This window comes from Pyrus communis, chromosome 2 (genome assembly GCF_041283825.1).
Source record: "Pyrus communis isolate YQ-2024b chromosome 2, ASM4128382v1, whole genome shotgun sequence".
Lineage (NCBI taxonomy): Eukaryota > Viridiplantae > Streptophyta > Magnoliopsida > Rosales > Rosaceae > Pyrus > Pyrus communis.
Window position 1 is genome coordinate 2749125 of NC_142566.1, and position 17750 is coordinate 2766874.

At 38.2% G+C, this 17750-nt stretch overlaps 1 protein-coding gene, 1 long non-coding RNA gene and 1 pseudogene across 13 annotated transcripts; 2 read left to right on the top strand and 1 right to left on the bottom strand.

The window, feature by feature from the left end:
- Positions 1 to 8007: 8007 nt before the first annotated feature.
- LOC148698352 (uncharacterized) lies at positions 8008 to 13735 on the top strand. 2 transcript variants are annotated; one of them, XR_015954110.1, is made up of 4 exons: positions 8008 to 8306; positions 8412 to 8527; positions 12744 to 12816; positions 13270 to 13735. It is a non-coding gene; the product is annotated as an uncharacterized LOC148698352 (long non-coding RNA). The 2 variants fall into 2 exon arrangements; XR_015954109.1 differs by having other exon boundaries at positions 8008 to 8527.
- Positions 8905 to 11788, top strand: LOC137708621 (topless-related protein 1). 11 transcript variants are annotated; one of them, XR_015954100.1, is made up of 8 exons: positions 8908 to 9145; positions 9617 to 9713; positions 9825 to 10051; positions 10167 to 10228; positions 10363 to 10517; positions 10708 to 10822; positions 11167 to 11232; positions 11328 to 11788. XR_015954100.1 is itself a non-coding variant. In XM_088681161.1 (6 exons), the coding sequence occupies exons 3-6, from the start codon at positions 9915 to 9917 to the stop codon at positions 11352 to 11354; spliced, it is 345 nt and encodes a 114-aa protein (XP_088537287.1). In that variant the 5' UTR covers positions 8907 to 9145; positions 9617 to 9713; positions 9825 to 9914; the 3' UTR covers positions 11355 to 11788. The 11 variants fall into 11 exon arrangements, 1 of the variants encoding a protein (XP_088537287.1); XR_015954101.1 differs by having other exon boundaries at positions 8905 to 9145; positions 9825 to 10228; positions 10708 to 11021; XR_015954105.1 differs by having other exon boundaries at positions 9825 to 10228; positions 10708 to 10802.
- Positions 13736 to 14869: 1134 nt separating the features above from the next.
- On the bottom strand, positions 14870 to 16784 carry LOC137747005 (chitinase 2 pseudogene; annotated as a pseudogene).
- Between the last annotated feature and the right edge of the window lie 966 nt (positions 16785 to 17750).

Here is a 17750-nt window from a genome sequence, read left to right on the forward strand (position 1 = left end):
CTGAGGAGAAGCAAGAGACTTCGTGAAAATATCAGCAAGTTGATCTTGGCTTCGAGTGAATGTGGTTTGAATTACCTTGGACTGGACTTGTTCCCGAACGTAGTGACAGTCAACTTCAATGTGTTTGGTGCGTTCATGGAACACCGGATTGGAGGCAATATGCATAGCTGCTTGATTGTCACAGAAAAGAGACATAGGTGTGTTGATTGAGAACCCCAAGTCCGAGAGAAAGCCCTTGAGCCAAATGAGTTCACATGCAATGGAAGCCATGGCTCTATACTCAGCTTCGGCACTTGAGCGAGCAATTACATTTTGTTTTTTGCTCTTCCATGTCACGAGGTTTCCTCCAACCAACGTGCAATAGCCAGTAGTGGATTTTCTATCAATAGCATTCCCTGCCCAGTCAGCATCGGTGTAGGCAATGATTTGAGTATGACCATTGTTTTTCATGACGATTCCCCGACCAATGGAGCCTTTGAGGTATCTGAGAATTCTTTTAACAACATTTAAATGAGCTTCAGTGGGTGCATGCATGAATTGGCTTACAAGACTGACGGCGTAAGTTATATCCGGTCTGGTGATGGTGAGATATATAAGCTTACCCACCGATCGTTGGTAGTAACTGATATCACTGAGAGGTTCTCCTGTCAAGTCCAACTTCAATTTGCTATCAAGAGGAGTACGAGTTGGTTTGCAATCCATCATCTTCACTTCTTGAAGTAAGTCAATCACATATTTCCTTTGACTCAAAAAAAGTCCCTTGGGGGAAGTGGCCAGTTTAATCCCAATGAAGTATTTTAAAACTCCTAAGTCTTTAATGGCAAATTGTTGATGAAGAGAATGTTTAAGAGTGTGAATCTCATCAATGTTATCACCTGTGATGATGATATCATCAACATAGATTAGTACAACTAATTTGCCAACTGATCCTATTCGAATAAACAGGGAGGAATCAGCATGACTTCTCTTGAACCCAAAATTTTCAAGTACCGAGCTCAGTTTGGCATACCAGGCACGAGGAGATTGTTTCAAGCCATAGATTGACTTATGAAGCTTGCAAGCCATACCTGAATTCTGTGTTTATGGATGACCCGGAGGTAGTTGCATGTAGACTTCCTTTTCGAGGTCTCCATGTAAAAAAGCATTTTTTACATCCATTTGGTACAATGGCCATTCATGGTTCACTGCAACAGATAACAAAACCCTTATTGTGCTCATCTTAGCCACGGGAGCAAATGTCTCCTTATAGTCCACTCCAAAAGTTTGAGTAAAACCGTGAGCCACCAATCTTGCCTTGTGTCGTTCAATTGAGCCATCAGAATTAAACTTGATTTTATAGACCCATCGACTGCCTACCACCTTCTTGCCTTTGGGAAGTTGAACTACACTCCAGGTTTTATTTTCATTCAAGGCTTTGAGTTCTTCTTCCATGGCTAGCCTCCACACAACTTGACAATTGGCTTCTTGAAAGTTCCTTGGTTCACTTTAATAGGACAGTTTACTGAGGAAGACTGCATGAGAGTGAGAGACTTTGGAGTAATTTACAAACTTGTGAATAGGGTACCTGGCATGGTAAGTTTCATAGTCTTGCAGCCTTGATGGTGGATGTCGATCTCGAGTCAGATTCATGCGGGGTTGAGTTGGGATCACAATAGGTTCAGCTCCACTCTCTTGTATAGATGTTGTGTTATGGTCATGGGGAACTACTTGTGCTTCTGAGGCTTCAGTGTCATCTCCAACAAGCAGGTTGTCATTAAGAGTTGCATGAGAGTCCTGGTTGTGAGGTAGTGAATGGACACAGTCACTTGGTTCGACTGGATTTGGCAATGGGAAGAGATCTAGGAAATGCTCCCCCTGACGATTTTGATCTGATGATTTGTTGAAATATGGTTGGTTTTCATCAAACCGTACATCTCTTGAGACAAACATCTTCCTGGAGCACGGATTGTAGCATTTGTACCCTTTTGGGTGGAGGAGTATCCCATGAAAACACACTTGACAGCTTTGGGATCAAGCTTGTCTCAGTGATGGGATTGAATATGAACATAACAGGTACATCCAAAGATTCTCATATGGGAAAGATTACCTTTTTTGTTTTGCATAACCTCAGATGGTGATTTTGTATCCAGAACACGACTAGGCAGTCTGTTGATAAGATAGGTGGCTGCAAGAACTCCTTGAGACCAAAACCTCTTAGGCACATTCATTTGCAACATTAGCGCCCTGGTTTTTTCAAGTAGGTCCCGATTCTTCCTTTCGGCAATTCCATTTTGCTGAGGAGTACCTACACAACTTGTTTGATGTATAATTCCATGGGTGCTCAAATAGTTAGTCATATTTTTGGATGTATATTCAGTGCCATTATCAGACCTTAGTATGTGGATTTGGGACGAAAAATGGTTCATGACAAGATTATGAAAGTCCTTGAAAGCATCCATAACTTCACTTTTGAATTTTAGGAGGTACAACCAAGTGGCTCTTGAGAAATCATCAACAAAGATAACGTAGTACCTATAACCATCAAAAGACTCTAGAGGTGCAGGTCCCCAAACATCGGAGTGCACCATCTCAAACAACTTGCTAGTCCTAGACATGGAAGAATTGAATGGGAGTCTAGTAGATTTTGACAAATGACAAATTTCACATACAAGGGAGGATTTGCATAAACTAGGGAACAACGTAGACAACACAGATTCTGAAGGATGTGCTAGGCGTTGATGCCACAACTGATGTTCTAGGTTTGAGCTGACTTGGAACCCCTTTGGAACATTGAGGTCCTCTGAAAAATAGTACAGCCCATTTAGGTAATGACCTTCACCAATCAGCTTCTTGGTGGCTAGATCCTGAAAAACAACATTGTGGGGGGAAAAAATTGCACGACAGTTTAGAGAGTTTGTAATCCTTCCTACGGACAATAATTGAAAAGGAAAAGATGGAACATATAACGCTGTGGACTCAACAGTTTCTGAGATCAGTTTAACTTTCCCTCTACCTAGAACTGGCACACCTCTACCATTTGCTACAGAAACTAGTGATGGTTTAGTGAGGCTTTCAAAATCGTATAGCTTAGAATATTGATTTGTCATGTGATCTGTGGCACCTGAGTCTATAATCCAAAAATCATGAGAGTGACTAACATTTAGAGCAGTTGAAAGAGCACACATGATACCTGGAATGTCTCCTTGAGGTACATGACCAGATTCAGCTAAGAACCCTGCAAACTGTCCAAGAAGAGCAGTTTGACTTTCCCCAGTCGACGTTTCACCTGTGCTTCCTTTTCTGGTTTGAAGGTAGGTTGAGAACTCATTCAACAAGTCAGCTGGATTGGCTGTAAAGTTCATCGACCCACCGATGGATGTAGCAGCAGCAGCATGGTACTTGTTTGTATGTGGTCTGGCGTGTGAGCCTTTATGATCTCTTAAAGGCTTGTTCTCAAACCTTGGCTTCAACTCAGGGTGCAATATCCAGCATCGATCTATTAGATGTCCAACATTATTACAATGTAGACACTTCAGATCTGGCCTTTTTCCCTTGTATACTTTATCTCCAAATGACTTGTGATTTGTCACAAAAGCTCTAGCCTCAGACACACTAGGTTTTACGTCAACATTCATGACTTTTCTGCGTACTTCTTCTCGCTGGATAGTAGTGCAAACACTTGCAAATGATGGAAGTTCGGGATTCATTAGAATATGGCTTCTAAGATCTTCATATTCAGAACCCAAACTTGCAAGCAAATGAAAGATTTTGTCTTCCTCGGACCTTTTTAACAGTACGGCAGCATCGATAGTGTGTGGTCGATACATTTCTAGTTCGTTCCACATGTTTTTCATGCAACCGAGATGATGAACAAAGGATTTATCACCTTGTTGAAGACTTGCAAGATTCCTCTTAAGCTGGAACACTCGAGCAGCATTGTTTTGATTTCCATACATGTCCTTGACTGCCTTCCAAAGAGCACTAGAAGATTCTGAAAAACTGAAAATTTCAGACAGCTTAGGATCCATGGAGTTGAGGAGCCACGACATGACCAGCTGGTCTTTGCACAGCCATGCTTCATACTCCGGCGATGCGACGTCAGATGCTTCAATACTTCCATTGACGAATCCAAGTTTGGATCTTCCTCCAAGGGCAAGAGATATTGATCTGGACCATGGAAGATAGTTAAACTCATTTAACAACACAGAACACAAACGTTGGTTTGGGTTGACTTCAGCTTCTGGAAAACTAGGGTGAGGAGCTGTGAAGCTTTCAGCTTCTGAGTCAAAAAGATTATCTTCTGCCATTATCGAAACGAATGTGCAGAAGAAGAGAAGGGACAACAATGGAGTCAGGCCAGTTAAGGTTCCGGCTCTGATACCATGTGAAAAATATGAAAGAGAATGCTTTTTCTCATTTTATTTCTCTACAAGATTACAAGGATATAAATACATGATACAAGTGTGTAGGTAGGACAAGGTAGCCGTCCTAGTGTGTAGGTAGGACAAGGTAGGACGGCTGTAGGACGGCTTGACGACTGTAGGACGGCTAGTGTGTAGGTAGGACAAGGTAGGACGGCTGTAGGACGGCTTATTCTTCCAATATAGCCAAATTTGTATAATCTTGTCAATAAACAAGGTAGTACATGGGAACGACAGAGATCAAATCAGGGTTAATATGTAATAATGATAAGCGTTCTTTTATAAACAACAATTCATCCAAATTTAATGCAACCAAAAGAAAAATTCACTACCAGAATACTTTAATTACAAAACAAAGCCACAACGAAAAACATTTTATCCATTAAAGTAGCAGAAAATGTCGCTTGCGAGCGCATGTGGGTAGGTAGTATATTATCTCTACCAATTAATAAAACACTCATTATCAACCAAAATTTCATGAAATTATCAGTAATTAATTAAAACAGAACATGAATAAGAAATATGGGGCATACATGTAATTTCACACAACCAAATTTTGTTTTTTTTTTCAAAATCTCACCTACATGTAATCCTAATATATTTCTAATTATAAAAAATAAAATAAAAACTTCTCACTCCCACGTTCTCTATCACTCCTTTTCTCTCTCCTTTTATTTCAAAAACAAAAATAAAAAATTTTCTCACACACTTTATGTGCCCATATGCTAGTACTATTTAATTTTACTCCCAATCTTGTGGGATTGTAACGATTTGAATGAAAAATGGGCTGGGGTTCATTTAGGTGCTCGTGTACCGAAAAATTGAAGGTGTGTTCAGTAGCAAACCACCAAAATTCCCCCATTTATTTGGTGCCTACATGTCAAATTATGTTGATATTTTTTGTGTTGCATGACCAAATGTCCACCCCGCAGCCAAACACGTGAAGATCACACGAACGCTCAAAAAATCGACTCATACCTTATTTTGGGGCTCCAAAACTTCGAACTCACCCTATATTCATAACCAAAAGCTTGTTTTCCATTATGAAAGCGTCTGAATTAGTGAGATTTTACTTATTGTGAAAATAAGTAAAAATTAAGGTATATTGCGTAATTGTTTTATCTAGAAGTGCAAGCGGTGGTGAGGATTGCACCAGGGTTTAGTTACTGCAAATCTAACTCATGTACAACGGCCAAACTTAGTCAATCGAGTTCAAATGAAGTTTCTAATCTTGGAACTTAGCAGGAACCTTGTTGAGTTATTGCTATACTACTAGGAATTATTTTCATATGTTATTTGGAGTTGTTGCTAATTTCTTTAATTTTTCAACTAGGAAAATACATGACCTATACAGTATATAACTCTGACATTATCAGCAAAAAACAGGAGAAAAAAATATAGATTTGGGCCTTTGATAAATTATTAGAAATCCAATTTTAACAAAAATATATCTGAATTTGGTAAGTTGAGTCGGTTACTAATTTCAATTACGAAGAGGAATTGAACTTTCTGCCCAAGTACCCTTTTTCTAGGGTTTTAACGCGTTTCTTAAGTTGCAAGCAAAGTTTGCATCATATATATATCCAACCTGCAAGAATACCATCTTTGCTTCTACGTCCGTCACTACTCTCTCTCTCTCGATATATCTACACCATGGTTTCTATTTCAAAGTTGAAAAGCAGTAAGATGGCCATCGGCCGCAGCAGAATCCCCAGCAACTCCATCCCTCAACCCTTGTGTCCTGATCACATCATCAACCTCGCCCGTATGGCGGCGGTCAAGGCTCGAGACGCTGCAGAAGCATATTTCACGCTCGGTAACTTCGAATATGCAATCATGCAAGCCAAGGCAGCAAAAGAGTTCGATCCAGATTTACATGCTATGGAAAACTACGGAGCTGCATACCAAGTTCATTCTGCCGTGTCACACAAGCAAAACTGGTACCGTGTTCTCGGCATCGAAAACCCTACAGTTGCTGACTCAGAAACCATCAAGAAACAATACAAGAGATTGGCACTTGCCTTGCATCCCGACAAGAATGCATCAATAGCGGCCGAGGGTGCTTTCAAGCATGTTAAGGCGGCATGGGACGTTCTCTCTAACCCTGCTAAAAGAGAAGCTTACGACAAGTCTTTGAAGCGACAGCAACAGTTTCAAGCGGTTCATGGTTCCAATAAGCGCAGAGCTAGTAAGTGCAAACCACCGCAGTCGAAGAGGTCTAATACCTTCCCTTGCAAAAGGTCTAGCCCTAGCGGTGATGGGAGCTTCTACAAGAAAACCATTAAGATTATTAGAAAATCAAATCCAGGCCAAAAGGCAACTGTGATGATGGTATCCGTATGCCGAGTGGCTTAATGTGTTCCTCGCTTTGTAATTACCTTGCCTCCTTGAAATTTTGGAGTGCTTACTTTTATTCAATACAAGTTGAATAATCATTTTGGATCCCTTATCCCACTTTTATATTTTCTGATTCTGAAAGTAGTCTCCGCAGTCCGCACCAATCTGTGGCTGCCGATGTTGGATAATCTTCTTAATATAGAGGGTAACACATAGGAATGAAAAGAGAACAAATAGGTTTAATATTAAGAATGATAACCTTTCTTTTATTAGCAAAATACATACAAACTAATGCAAAAAAATATATATATATATATATGCAACTAGAACATACTTAACTCGCGAAACAAGTCACGATGCAAAAAAAATCTGTACTATATTGGCTCTTGCACGCTTGAGAGCGCATGCGAGGAGGCTAAGTATATTGTAATCATGCACTTAGACTAGTTAGTACTACTGGTAGTGTTGTGCAAGAAAGCTTGTGATTTTCTCTCATAGTAAAAGTTGCTTTTCAAAGAAGCGTCAGCTGAGAAGATAACAACCCCGTTGATTTTCAAATCCATTTGTCTGCAACAGTGTCAAAGCATCAAAAAAAGCATCCCCTTGACTTCCTCTTCCATCTACTTCATAGGATTGTAAGGATTTGAACAAAAATGGGCTGGGGTTCATTTAGGTGCTCGTTCACTGAAAAATTCAAGGTGAGTTCAGTAGCAAACCACAAAAATTCGCCTATTAATTATTTGGTGCCTACATGTCAAATTATGTTGATATTGTTTGTGTTGGATGACCAAATGTCCCACCCCGCAGCCAAAGTGGTGAAGATCACACGAACGCTCAAAAATTCGAGTCATACCTTATTTTGGGGGCTTCAAAACTTCGAACTCACCCTATATTCGTAACCAAAAGCTTGTTTTACTTATTGTGAAAATAAGTACAATTAAGGTATATTGCATAAGGGTATTAGCAAGAAATGCAGGCGGTTGCACCAGGGTTTACACTACTAGAATTATGCCCATTACACACCATTTTTTGCCCACCCTTTGCAATTGGTGGTCATAGATATAAAGTTGCTACTCTTACTATTATTTGGTGGCTTTACAGTGAGATGCCACTGATATCAGTGGCCTAAAAAAATCAGCCACCAATATTGGTGTCTGTTAACTAACTTTATTTCTTAAAAATACTTTTTTGTGCATTTGTGATTAACTGGGCACCAATACAATTTATTGAACACCAATAAAACAAATAAAAAAAAACCATTAAACCTCTCTCCCCTTCACAAAAGTCCAACTCCTCCCCTTCATTCCCTCCGCTCGCTTCCCCTTTCATTCTCTCTCTCCTCCCTCCCGTATACTCTTCTCTTTCATGCAGCAGTGGCTCCGTCCTCCCGTCACCAACAAGCGTCAAACTATACCTTCAGAATCCTCTTCCCTTCCTCTTTCCAACCCTCAAGTTAGTTTCTCCAAATTTGTAGCCGAATTTTCTCAATTTCAGATCTAAGAAACGGTGACCATAGGTATTCCGGCCAATTTCCAGCAAAGTCTGCCTGAATTGGACCTCAACCAAGAGGTAAAAATGATCCTCTCCTCATGGGTGTTCCCTAGTGTAAGTGATTTTTTTTGGATCAATTCTAGATTTCAAATTTTAATTCCATTTTCTGTATGCATGTTGAAGATTGGGGACATGGAAGGTGAATCAAGGTTGTTTCCAACTTGGGCCGAGAAGAATGGAAGCCTTGGAAGGTTGTGGGTGAAACTAAGGTGAAGAGGGTTCTTCTAAAAAAAATTAAGGTGAACATGGTGATTTTCTCCTTAACCACAACTATCACATTTTATCTCTTGCTTGGAAATTTTTTTTAAATTCCCAGGATATGCAGTTGCAATATTTTTGATGGACAAATTAAAAAAGAAGCAACTGCTTTTATAAAGCTTTTGTAGTCTCAAGCACGGTAAATATATCATATATACTAAAACCCGTAGGGTTGGTACTGTGGATGACCAGTGTTGTTCCAATTTTGCCCTTCAGTTGTTCTTTAAGTCTTACTGTTTTTGTCAATTACACAGTAAAATGACGATTTTGACCCTAGATTGCCAATAGAAGTCTCTCAACTCCCTCAGAAACGAAATCCAAAAAGGAAAAACTGTGCTCTGCAACACGATTGACGATTTCGATTTTGGCTTTGTGGATGCCTCTGGAACTCTCCAATCCTGCGTCCGTTCATCATATCGCTGGACCTTCCACTTCCAGTGCATCTTCATGGTTTTTTCATTCGTTCCCTCTCTCTCTTTCTCAAATTTCTGCTTCCGCCGTTCTCAAACTCGCCTCTCTCACTCTCAAGCGTTCAGTCTCTCTCGCTCTCAAACGTTGTCGATCTGTCGAAACCCATATTCCTTTCCTCAAAATCCAAGGTACGGACTTCATGCAGCACTAAGTTTTTGGGATTTTTTTTTTATATTTTAGTTTTGGATTCGTAATTTTTTGCTCGGTAGATGAGAAAATGTGATTCCGTGTTTCAGTTTTGGTGTTTTTGTGATTTTGGGTTCGTAGGTGTTTCAAATTTTGGATGTTTGTTTGTAGGTTGCAAAACCCTTTGTTCTCAACGTAAGTAATTTAAAATTCTGGGATTGTTCTATTGAAAGTTTCAATTTATAGTTTAGTTTAGTTTTTTTATAATCAGAGTTGAGTTGGTATTTTGTTTGTGTTTGGTTATATTGAAATCGGAGTTTCAGAGGACTTCTGTTTGGGTTTGATATTTTCCCACGATGTATAAAATGAGGGAGGGCAAAGCATTTAATGCACCAGATTATATTGGTTGTTTTTGTTATTTCATGCTACGTATTGTAATTGGGAGATTAATCTGTTAATTTGTGTTTATGTAGAAATTGGAAGAAGCAAAGAACATGTATGCTTTTAGCACCACCACCTACACTGGATTCCAATGAACTATATCCGAAGAAGCATCTGAAAAATTCAAAGGTATGCATAGTAGTCAGTTGCATTTGCGTTTTGCAGCTCATGGAATGCTTTTTGAAAGCTTAGATTCAGCTCATGAAAGTTCTTATTGCTGTGGTTGTGTTGTGGTTGCAGCTTATGGAATGATTTTAAAAAAATCAGGCCATAATCAGTTTGTACAGGAATACCAAGAAATCAGGGATTAGGATTAATCTCCCTGTTAACATGTGGCCAGTAACATGTCCAGGGCAAGCTTTGAATGCACCTGATGACTTGCCTAAGAATGTCACACGGACTTTGAATCAGGGCTCAATTCCCATGAGCATGGATTTTCATCCTTCACAGCAGACTCTACTTCTTGGGTTGTATTTTTTAAGTAGCTACTTATATTTATTTGTATACCTTTGGCTCTACAGTTTTTCCCTAGATGCTTGCTGCTCATAATTGACTGTTGATTGTTCTCTGTATATGCTTCAGTTGGTACCAATGTGGGGGACATAGGGCTGTGGGAAGTTGGATCTAGGAAGATCCTCTGCATGGTAGTTAATAGATACTTTTCTATTTGAAAGTTCTTATTGTTGTGGTTGCTGTGTATTTACTTAGATTAATTATAAATTAGAGGTGGTTAAAAATTCGAAATTTTATTGATGCATGTTTTCTTCTTTATTCCCAGCTATCAATTTGTTGTCTGAGGAGAATCTGAATAGATCAGATAGTACATGAAGAAAATGATTTTGGTAATGAAGAAGAAAGAAGAGTGAAGTAATGAGATATGAAGAGAACTTTGCCTCTAAGATTAAAATAGAGATTGTAGTGAGCAAAGTCTAGGTATGAAGAGTCTGAGTTACATAATTGTTAATGGCTTTGAACCTTTCTAATTTTGTAAACCGTTAATACTATCTTAAAATTTAAATTATGAATCCTTATAATTGAAATGTCAATGATTTGAAGCTCATGACTGAATTATTACAGTTCTGTAAGATTTATTGATTACCTTTTTTCGAACTGTCTCTCGCAGCGGAATCACCGCCACCAACAGCTATGGCTACACAGTTCATCGTCATCCGGTATTCCTCCAAAATTCCACTATCTCTCTTTGTTCTCTCCTACTCAGTGCGTCTCTATTCTTCCAGGTCCACCAATATCTATATCCCAAATGACTCTTTATATGTATCTATTTGTTAGAGAAGGCTTTTGCCTTTTGGGTTCAATTTTATCTGCTGTCTGCATTGGATTTGATGTCTTCTTGGTCCCTATTTTTTTTTATCCAGCAATCGAGCTTGCATTATGACTTAAGAAATTAGCAAATGAAAGCTGCTTCACTTGCACACTGTAAAACATTCATTGTTATTGTATGATGTCTTTTTAATATAAGATGATTAGGCTTAGGTGATTATATTTTGTACCATCAATTGGTTCGTGTTGTGAATTAACAGTCTTACTATACTATGTTCATCCTTGAATTTACGACTAACAGGTTGCTGAGAAGAACAAAGATGTGCAATTAATAGATTTTGTTGAAATCAAGTTTTTAGCTGAGCAAGTCAGTCTTGATCTCTTCCCTTATTTTTCATCAGGTTGGAAAGGTTCTACAGGGACGCTTGCATGATTTTTGATGTTCTGCTTTTACCTTTTTAGGTGGAAGCCTATCAGGAAAATATCTGAATATTTTGCTCAACTAAGGACACTTCACAAAGGGCACGGTAAGAACCCGTAATTCAATTTCATTGTCATCTTTATCACACGTTTAGTGTTCATCTTTTGAATATAACATTACTTATCTGATTTCATTTTCTGTTCCGTACTTGAGTTTCTCAAAACCTAATGCAAACAACTAATATGGCTAAAATTAGTCCCTCATGTATTTTCCTCATCTGAATTGGGGTTTTTAAAGTTTATCAAGAAATTTGATCTGGGATTCTGAATTTTTTTTTACAACTCAGAAATTTGTGGAGTTATTCTTAGGTTTTATCAAGAAGTTTGATCTAGGTTTCATATATTTTGTGACTCACATTGCTTTTTAGCATTTTTTTTTTTCTGATTTCTGCTTTCTTTTGATTTATGGGCCTGCATCAAGCTTCTGCCTTTCTTTTGAGGTGCGTGCTCATGCTTAAATATTTGTATCATCTGAAGGATGTTCCTTTGATGATTGTTGAATCCTAATCTTTCTGAGCATGGTTAGGAAGTTATGAAAAAAGTAGAAAGGATGTTCCCTTGATGATTGTTCAGAGAAGAATTCTGGTGATAGTTCATAGAAAGTAAAGGTTTATGTTTTTTTTTTAAATTCCAGTTGGAATGTGTTGCAATAATATCAGTCTTTGTGAGATCAAATGAATAACACCTACCTTTTTGCCTCTTTCTACATGTTTTATACAGTTTCAAAACCCGCAGCACCGCGCGGGCAAGCTTGCTAGTTAGCACTAGAAAGTGAGGAAATCCACTTTCTTTGGTCAAGTTGGATTCTTTACTATGACTACCATTTTTATCTCTAAACAAATTTTTAATGGTATGTATGATATAAAAGGGTAAATTTAACTATTTTGGTTTCTTTTTTTTCACGCTTTGGTGCCTCGAGTTTTAATTTTTCATAGCTGTGTTGAGTTTTTTTCCAGTTACAATTCAGGAGCCATTGGCAACTTCTAAGGGACCAAAATTGTTTTCAAGTCAAAATACAGGAACCAAATCGTAACTAGACTAGGAGATTACATTACCAAAGTAGGAAAGTTTTGTCTTGATTCATAGTTTGACAACATAATATGTATGTAGGATGTTGTTTTAGAATCGCTTGGTAAGTGTTAAATACATCCTATAACATGACTGACTAACAAGCATGGTCGTTCAGATATACATGCAATTGAGATCACTGACTAAATCAGATTTCTTTTATATTGAAGCAAATCTTGCCTATTGGGTGTTTGTGAAAATTCCCCAGAGAGTTAGAAACAAGGATATGATGCAAATCTGAATGTAGGCTGTTTTGGTATGTGTGTGTACGTATAGGTGTGTTATATTGATATGACATGCTGCCTAATTTATCTATTTTTGGATTGCCAGATCAAAGAAGGAAGTTCAATTTATCAAGGATCAAGGTTTGGACTGCTAGACAGCGCGTCGCCTTCGGTTTGAGGTATGGAATTAGTCTCGTGCTCGCAATCTGGCCGCTTACGTGTTTAAATTTCTGGTTTATCAATATGCTCAAGATTTGGTTAGCAGGTAGTTATGCAAACAAATTAAAGTTCCTTTAAGCATATGGTTGGTAGTCTTGGTGCTCTCCAGATTTGTGTAAAAATCTAGAGCCATCTGCATGGTCCTATGCTAATGAGCTGCAAGTAAAACTTCAGTAACAATGTGTTTTTGTATTTCTTTCTAGCGATCAGCTCTTTGTGCTCGAAATTTGGCGATCAGGACTTGCCTTTGATTTTTTTTTAGTGCAGCAGAGTTTTGCATCGATTTTTTCATCTTCTTCCAGATTTCTGTTCCTTTTTTTTTATTTTTTTTTTTTTATATTGTTTTGGGATATGTGAATGTAATTTTTTGAGTATTTCTTTGCTTCAATTCTCTCTAATATTTTGATGTTTAGTTTGAACTCCCATCGCAGCATCATCATCATCATCTGCTCTTGCTGCTGCTGCCTTTGACTGGTATTTCCCTATTTGCTGCCCAAACAACAGTCCTCTCAGATACTACTTGCTCTTAGATACTACTTGCTTGGAGTACCATATACCTATATAGTAGTTTGAAAGCTGACCTGGTTTGAAGAAACCTAGCTCAAACATCCCACCTGGAGAGACAATGGTTTGATCGCCAAAGAGAGATTGGCATGACATGATTAAGCTCTTTGGAAACAGAGTCTTCAAACACTTTTCAAAGTTTGAGTCCCAACATTTGTTCAAAATTGTATTAAAGATCAGTTATGCAAATTTGTAGTATATTCTTATATCAAAGATCTTACAATTTGTTTCCTCACAAAAAAAAAAAAAAAAAAAAAAAAAGGAAATATTCCTATTCAAATCTGGGTGCCCACACAGGGCATCCTCTTTTTTTAATATTATTTTGCAATTTTGCCACTGATGTGAATAAGGGTGGCATTGCAGGAAAGGCACCAATGAAATATTGGTAGTCATTGTTACAATAGAGTCCTCTACATAGGCCACACTCTCTAGTTTAGTGGGTGCTTGGTGGGCATAGAGGTTTGCCACCAATGTGAGTGGCAACACTTGACAATAGCCACTAAATGAAAAGGGTGGCTTATAGCCAAATTTCTAGTAGTGTTAGTTACTGCAAATCCAACTTATGTGTGGCCAAACTTAGCCAATCGAGTTCATATAAAGTTTCTCATCTTGGAACAGAGCAGGAACCTTGTTGAGTTATTACTAGAAATTATTTTTATATGTTATTTGGAGTTGTTGCTAAGTGGACCATCTATTAATTTCTTTAGTTTTTTTAACTAGGAACAGATATATGACCTATACAGTAATATAACTCTGACATTATCAGCAAATAAAGGAGAAAAAAAAAACAGATTTGGGCCATTGATATAGACAGTACTAGAAATCCAATTTGAACAAAAATATATATGAATTTGGTCAGTTGAGTCAGTTACTAATTTTAATTATAAATAGGAATGGAACTTTCTGCCCAAGTACCCTTTTTTCTAGGGTTTTAACGCGTTTCTTAAGTTGCAAGCAACGTTTGCATCATATATATATCCAACCTGCAAGAATTCTATCTTTGTTTCTACTTCCGTCAGTACTCTCACTCTCTCTCTCTCTCGATATATCTACACCATGGCTTCTATCTCAAAGTTGAAGAGCAGTAAGATGGCCATCAGCGGCAGCAGAATCCCCAGCAACTCCATCCCTCAACCCTTGTGTCCTGATCACATCACCAACCTCGCACATATGGCTGCAGTAAAGGCCCGACAGGCTGCAGAAGCATATTTCACGCTCGGTAACTTCAAATATGCAATCATGCAAGCCAAGGCAGTAAAAGAGTTTGATCCAGATTTGTCTGGTATGGACAACTACATGACTGCATACCAAATGCATACTGCCGTGTCACCACACAAGCAAAACTGGTACCGTGTTCTTGGCATCGAAAACCCTACAGCTGCCGACTCCGAAACCATCAAGAAACAATAGAAGAGATTGGCACTTGCCTTGCACCCCGACAAGAATGCATCAATAGCAGCCGAGGGTGCTTTCAAGCATGTTAAGGCAGCGTTGGACGTTCTCTCTAACCCTGCTAAAAGAGAGGCTTACAACAAGTCTTTGAAGCGACAGCTTCAAGCGGTTCATGGTTCCAATAAGCGCAGAGCTAGTGAGTGCAAACCACCGCTGTCTGAGAGGTCTAATACCTTCCCTCGCAAAAGGTCTAGCCCTAGCGGTGATGGGAGCTGCTACAAGAAAACAATTAAGATTATTAGAAAATCAAATCCAGGACAAAAGGCAACTGTGATGATGGTATCCGTATGCCGAGTGGCTTAATGTGTTCCTCGCTTTGTAATTACTTTGCCTCCTTGAAATTTTGGAGTGCTTACTTTTGATTCAATATAATTTTGTTGAATTAATCATTTTGGATCTCTTACATTGTTCCCTTATCCCACTTTTATATTTTCTGATTCTGAAAGTAGTTTCTGCAGCAATCCGTGACTGCCGATCGATGTTGGATAATCTTCTTAACGTACGGGGTAACACATGGGAAGGAAAGAGATCAAATAGGGTTAATATATTAAGAATGATAACCTTTCTTTTATTAGCAAAATACATACAAACTAATGCAAAAAAAAAAAAAAAAAAAAGAAGCAACTAGAACATACATAACTCGCAAAACAAGTCACGATGAACAAATAATCTATACTATATATGGCTCTTGCACGCGTGAGAGCGCATGCGAGGAGGCTAAGTATATTGTAACGCACTTAGACTAGTTAGTACTACTGGTAGAGTTGAGCAAGAAAGCTTGTGATTTTCTCTCATAGTGAAAGTTGTTTTTCAAAGAAGCATCAGCTGAGAAGATCATGACCCCATTAATTTCAAATCCATTTGTCTGCAACAGTGTCAAAGCATCAAAAAAGGCATCCCCTTGAATTCCTCTTCCATCTACTTCATAGGCGGGCAACAACTTTTCCTTGCCAAATTGCGCGGCTCGAATCTTAAAGGCTTGCAGATATCCCTTCGGGGTAGTAACTTTGTCGGTGTAGAACTGGTGGTTGACATAGTCTATAACATCTGCATAGTCATCAAAGAGCTGAACATACGGCGCAGCTGTAGTATAAAACGGTGCAATACTAGCAACGGAAATGAGCCCTTTCTTTTTCAAGCCGGTGATGAGCTCGCCGATGCAAAAAGAAAAAGAACTTGAATTACCGCGCTTTGGGAAGTTTTCGTAGTCTATGTCAATGCCATCAAGATGGTAAGTGGTAATTATGGAACCGAGCGACGAGACAGCGTTAGATACCCATTTTTGGGGGTTTGTCGGATTGTACCAGTGAAGGACTTTATCACCTAAGCTCCAACCTGAGAGGCTTGCCATGACTTTCACATTAGGGTTTTTTTTCTTGATGGCTGCAACAGATTGTGGGGTTAATGTAGATTGCCAATATGGTGAGAATATCCCATTTTGTTGTTTGCCTAATGAGTCTGCATCAATCGCAAACCCGAGTATGAAATGGAAGTCGATCTCATTGTCAATCGGTACGGAGTCAAATGTTATGGGAACTCCGGTGGCTCCAATGTACTCCATCATTAACTTCCCGTCTGAATCATGCATAGATAATTAATTAATGGTTAGCTCAGAAATCAAAAGATTGGACATATGACACGGATTGATGATACTAATATATATCGTTCGCATATAATACAATTGTCCCATATCAGAAAGACTAATGAGTGAGCTTCCCCTGAGCATAATCAAGTTCAATTCTCCCTCTCCGTAATTTATATTGGTTTAGAGTATCGCTCAAATAAATGGAACAATAAACGTTTTATGTGATAAAAATTGTGAAAATAGTACTGCATATGTACCACAAAATTGCTGAAACATGAGGACAACTGATGCCACATAAAGGAGAGAGAGTTGAAGTACTTGAGCCATCCTTCTTAGATTTTGGGATTGAATGAAGATATGAAGAAGGCTGTGGTTTTATAAGTCTACTGAAGTTCAGACTCAGCCGGCCGGCCGCCGAAACTAATGACAAAACCAGAGTTTTGAAGGTTACAAGAATTTCATCTATATTTGTTTATTAACTAAGGAACTAGTCGTAGCATCTTTCTTGCCTCCCACGGCTGCTTCAGGACAAAAAACTGCTCCATCGCTGCCGAAAGGTGCTTTCAAGCTTCGGTGAACACAGCCTGGACGTTGTCTCTAAACCCTGGAAAACGCTTACGACAACTCGTTTAGGTTGACGGTTTCGATTTCATCAATAGAGTCGGATTTCTACATGCACTGGTTGTCCACTTTTATTCATCTTGTTTTATACAGAGGCCGCTTTAGGGGACCGAAAGGTGCAATCTCACAGGATCCTAAATTTTGACGGATACTAAAAAAATTTGTCATCTAATATCTATACGTAGTAATGCTATATATTAAAAAATTTGTTTTTATTAGCACTTTAAAATTCTCATTGTCCACTTCTTATAAGTGTACATTTTTCTTTCTAAATATAAAAATTTGGAATGCACAATGAGATATTTAGAGTGCCAATAACAACCCTAAAATCGATTTTTTCAATTTATTATATAATAATACTATATATTCAAGTGAAGCTTTAAATTAGAGTTTTTGAAGTTTTTTTTTTTCTTGATTGGTTGTCCAGATTGAACTATTTTTATTATTTAGTGAAGGTTATATATGTTTATAGCTTTTTTTATTTATTATTTAACGACATTTGTAAACTTACAATCAGTAAGTCCTAAGGTTTTTTTGTTTTATTTTATATTTTTTTTTATTTTTTTTAAGTTATTATTTTCTAGCATCAATACATTGTCTTACTTTCTTTCAGAAAACTATCGTAAAAAGAGGCTCCTTCATGAATTTCGCACTGAGTCATCAAAGTCTCAA

Excerpts from the sequence above, each read along its gene's own strand:
- LOC137708621 (XM_088681161.1), top strand. The coding sequence starts at position 9,915 with ATGTGGCCAGTAACATGTCCAGGGCAAGCTTTGAATGCACCTGATGAC. Across the intron at positions 10,052-10,707 it reads CAGCAGACTCTACTTCTTGG|CGGAATCACCGCCACCAACA; the intron begins GTTGTATTTTTT and ends TGTCTCTCGCAG. Across the intron at positions 11,233-11,327 it reads TCAAGTTTTTAGCTGAGCAA|GTGGAAGCCTATCAGGAAAA; the intron begins GTCAGTCTTGAT and ends TTACCTTTTTAG.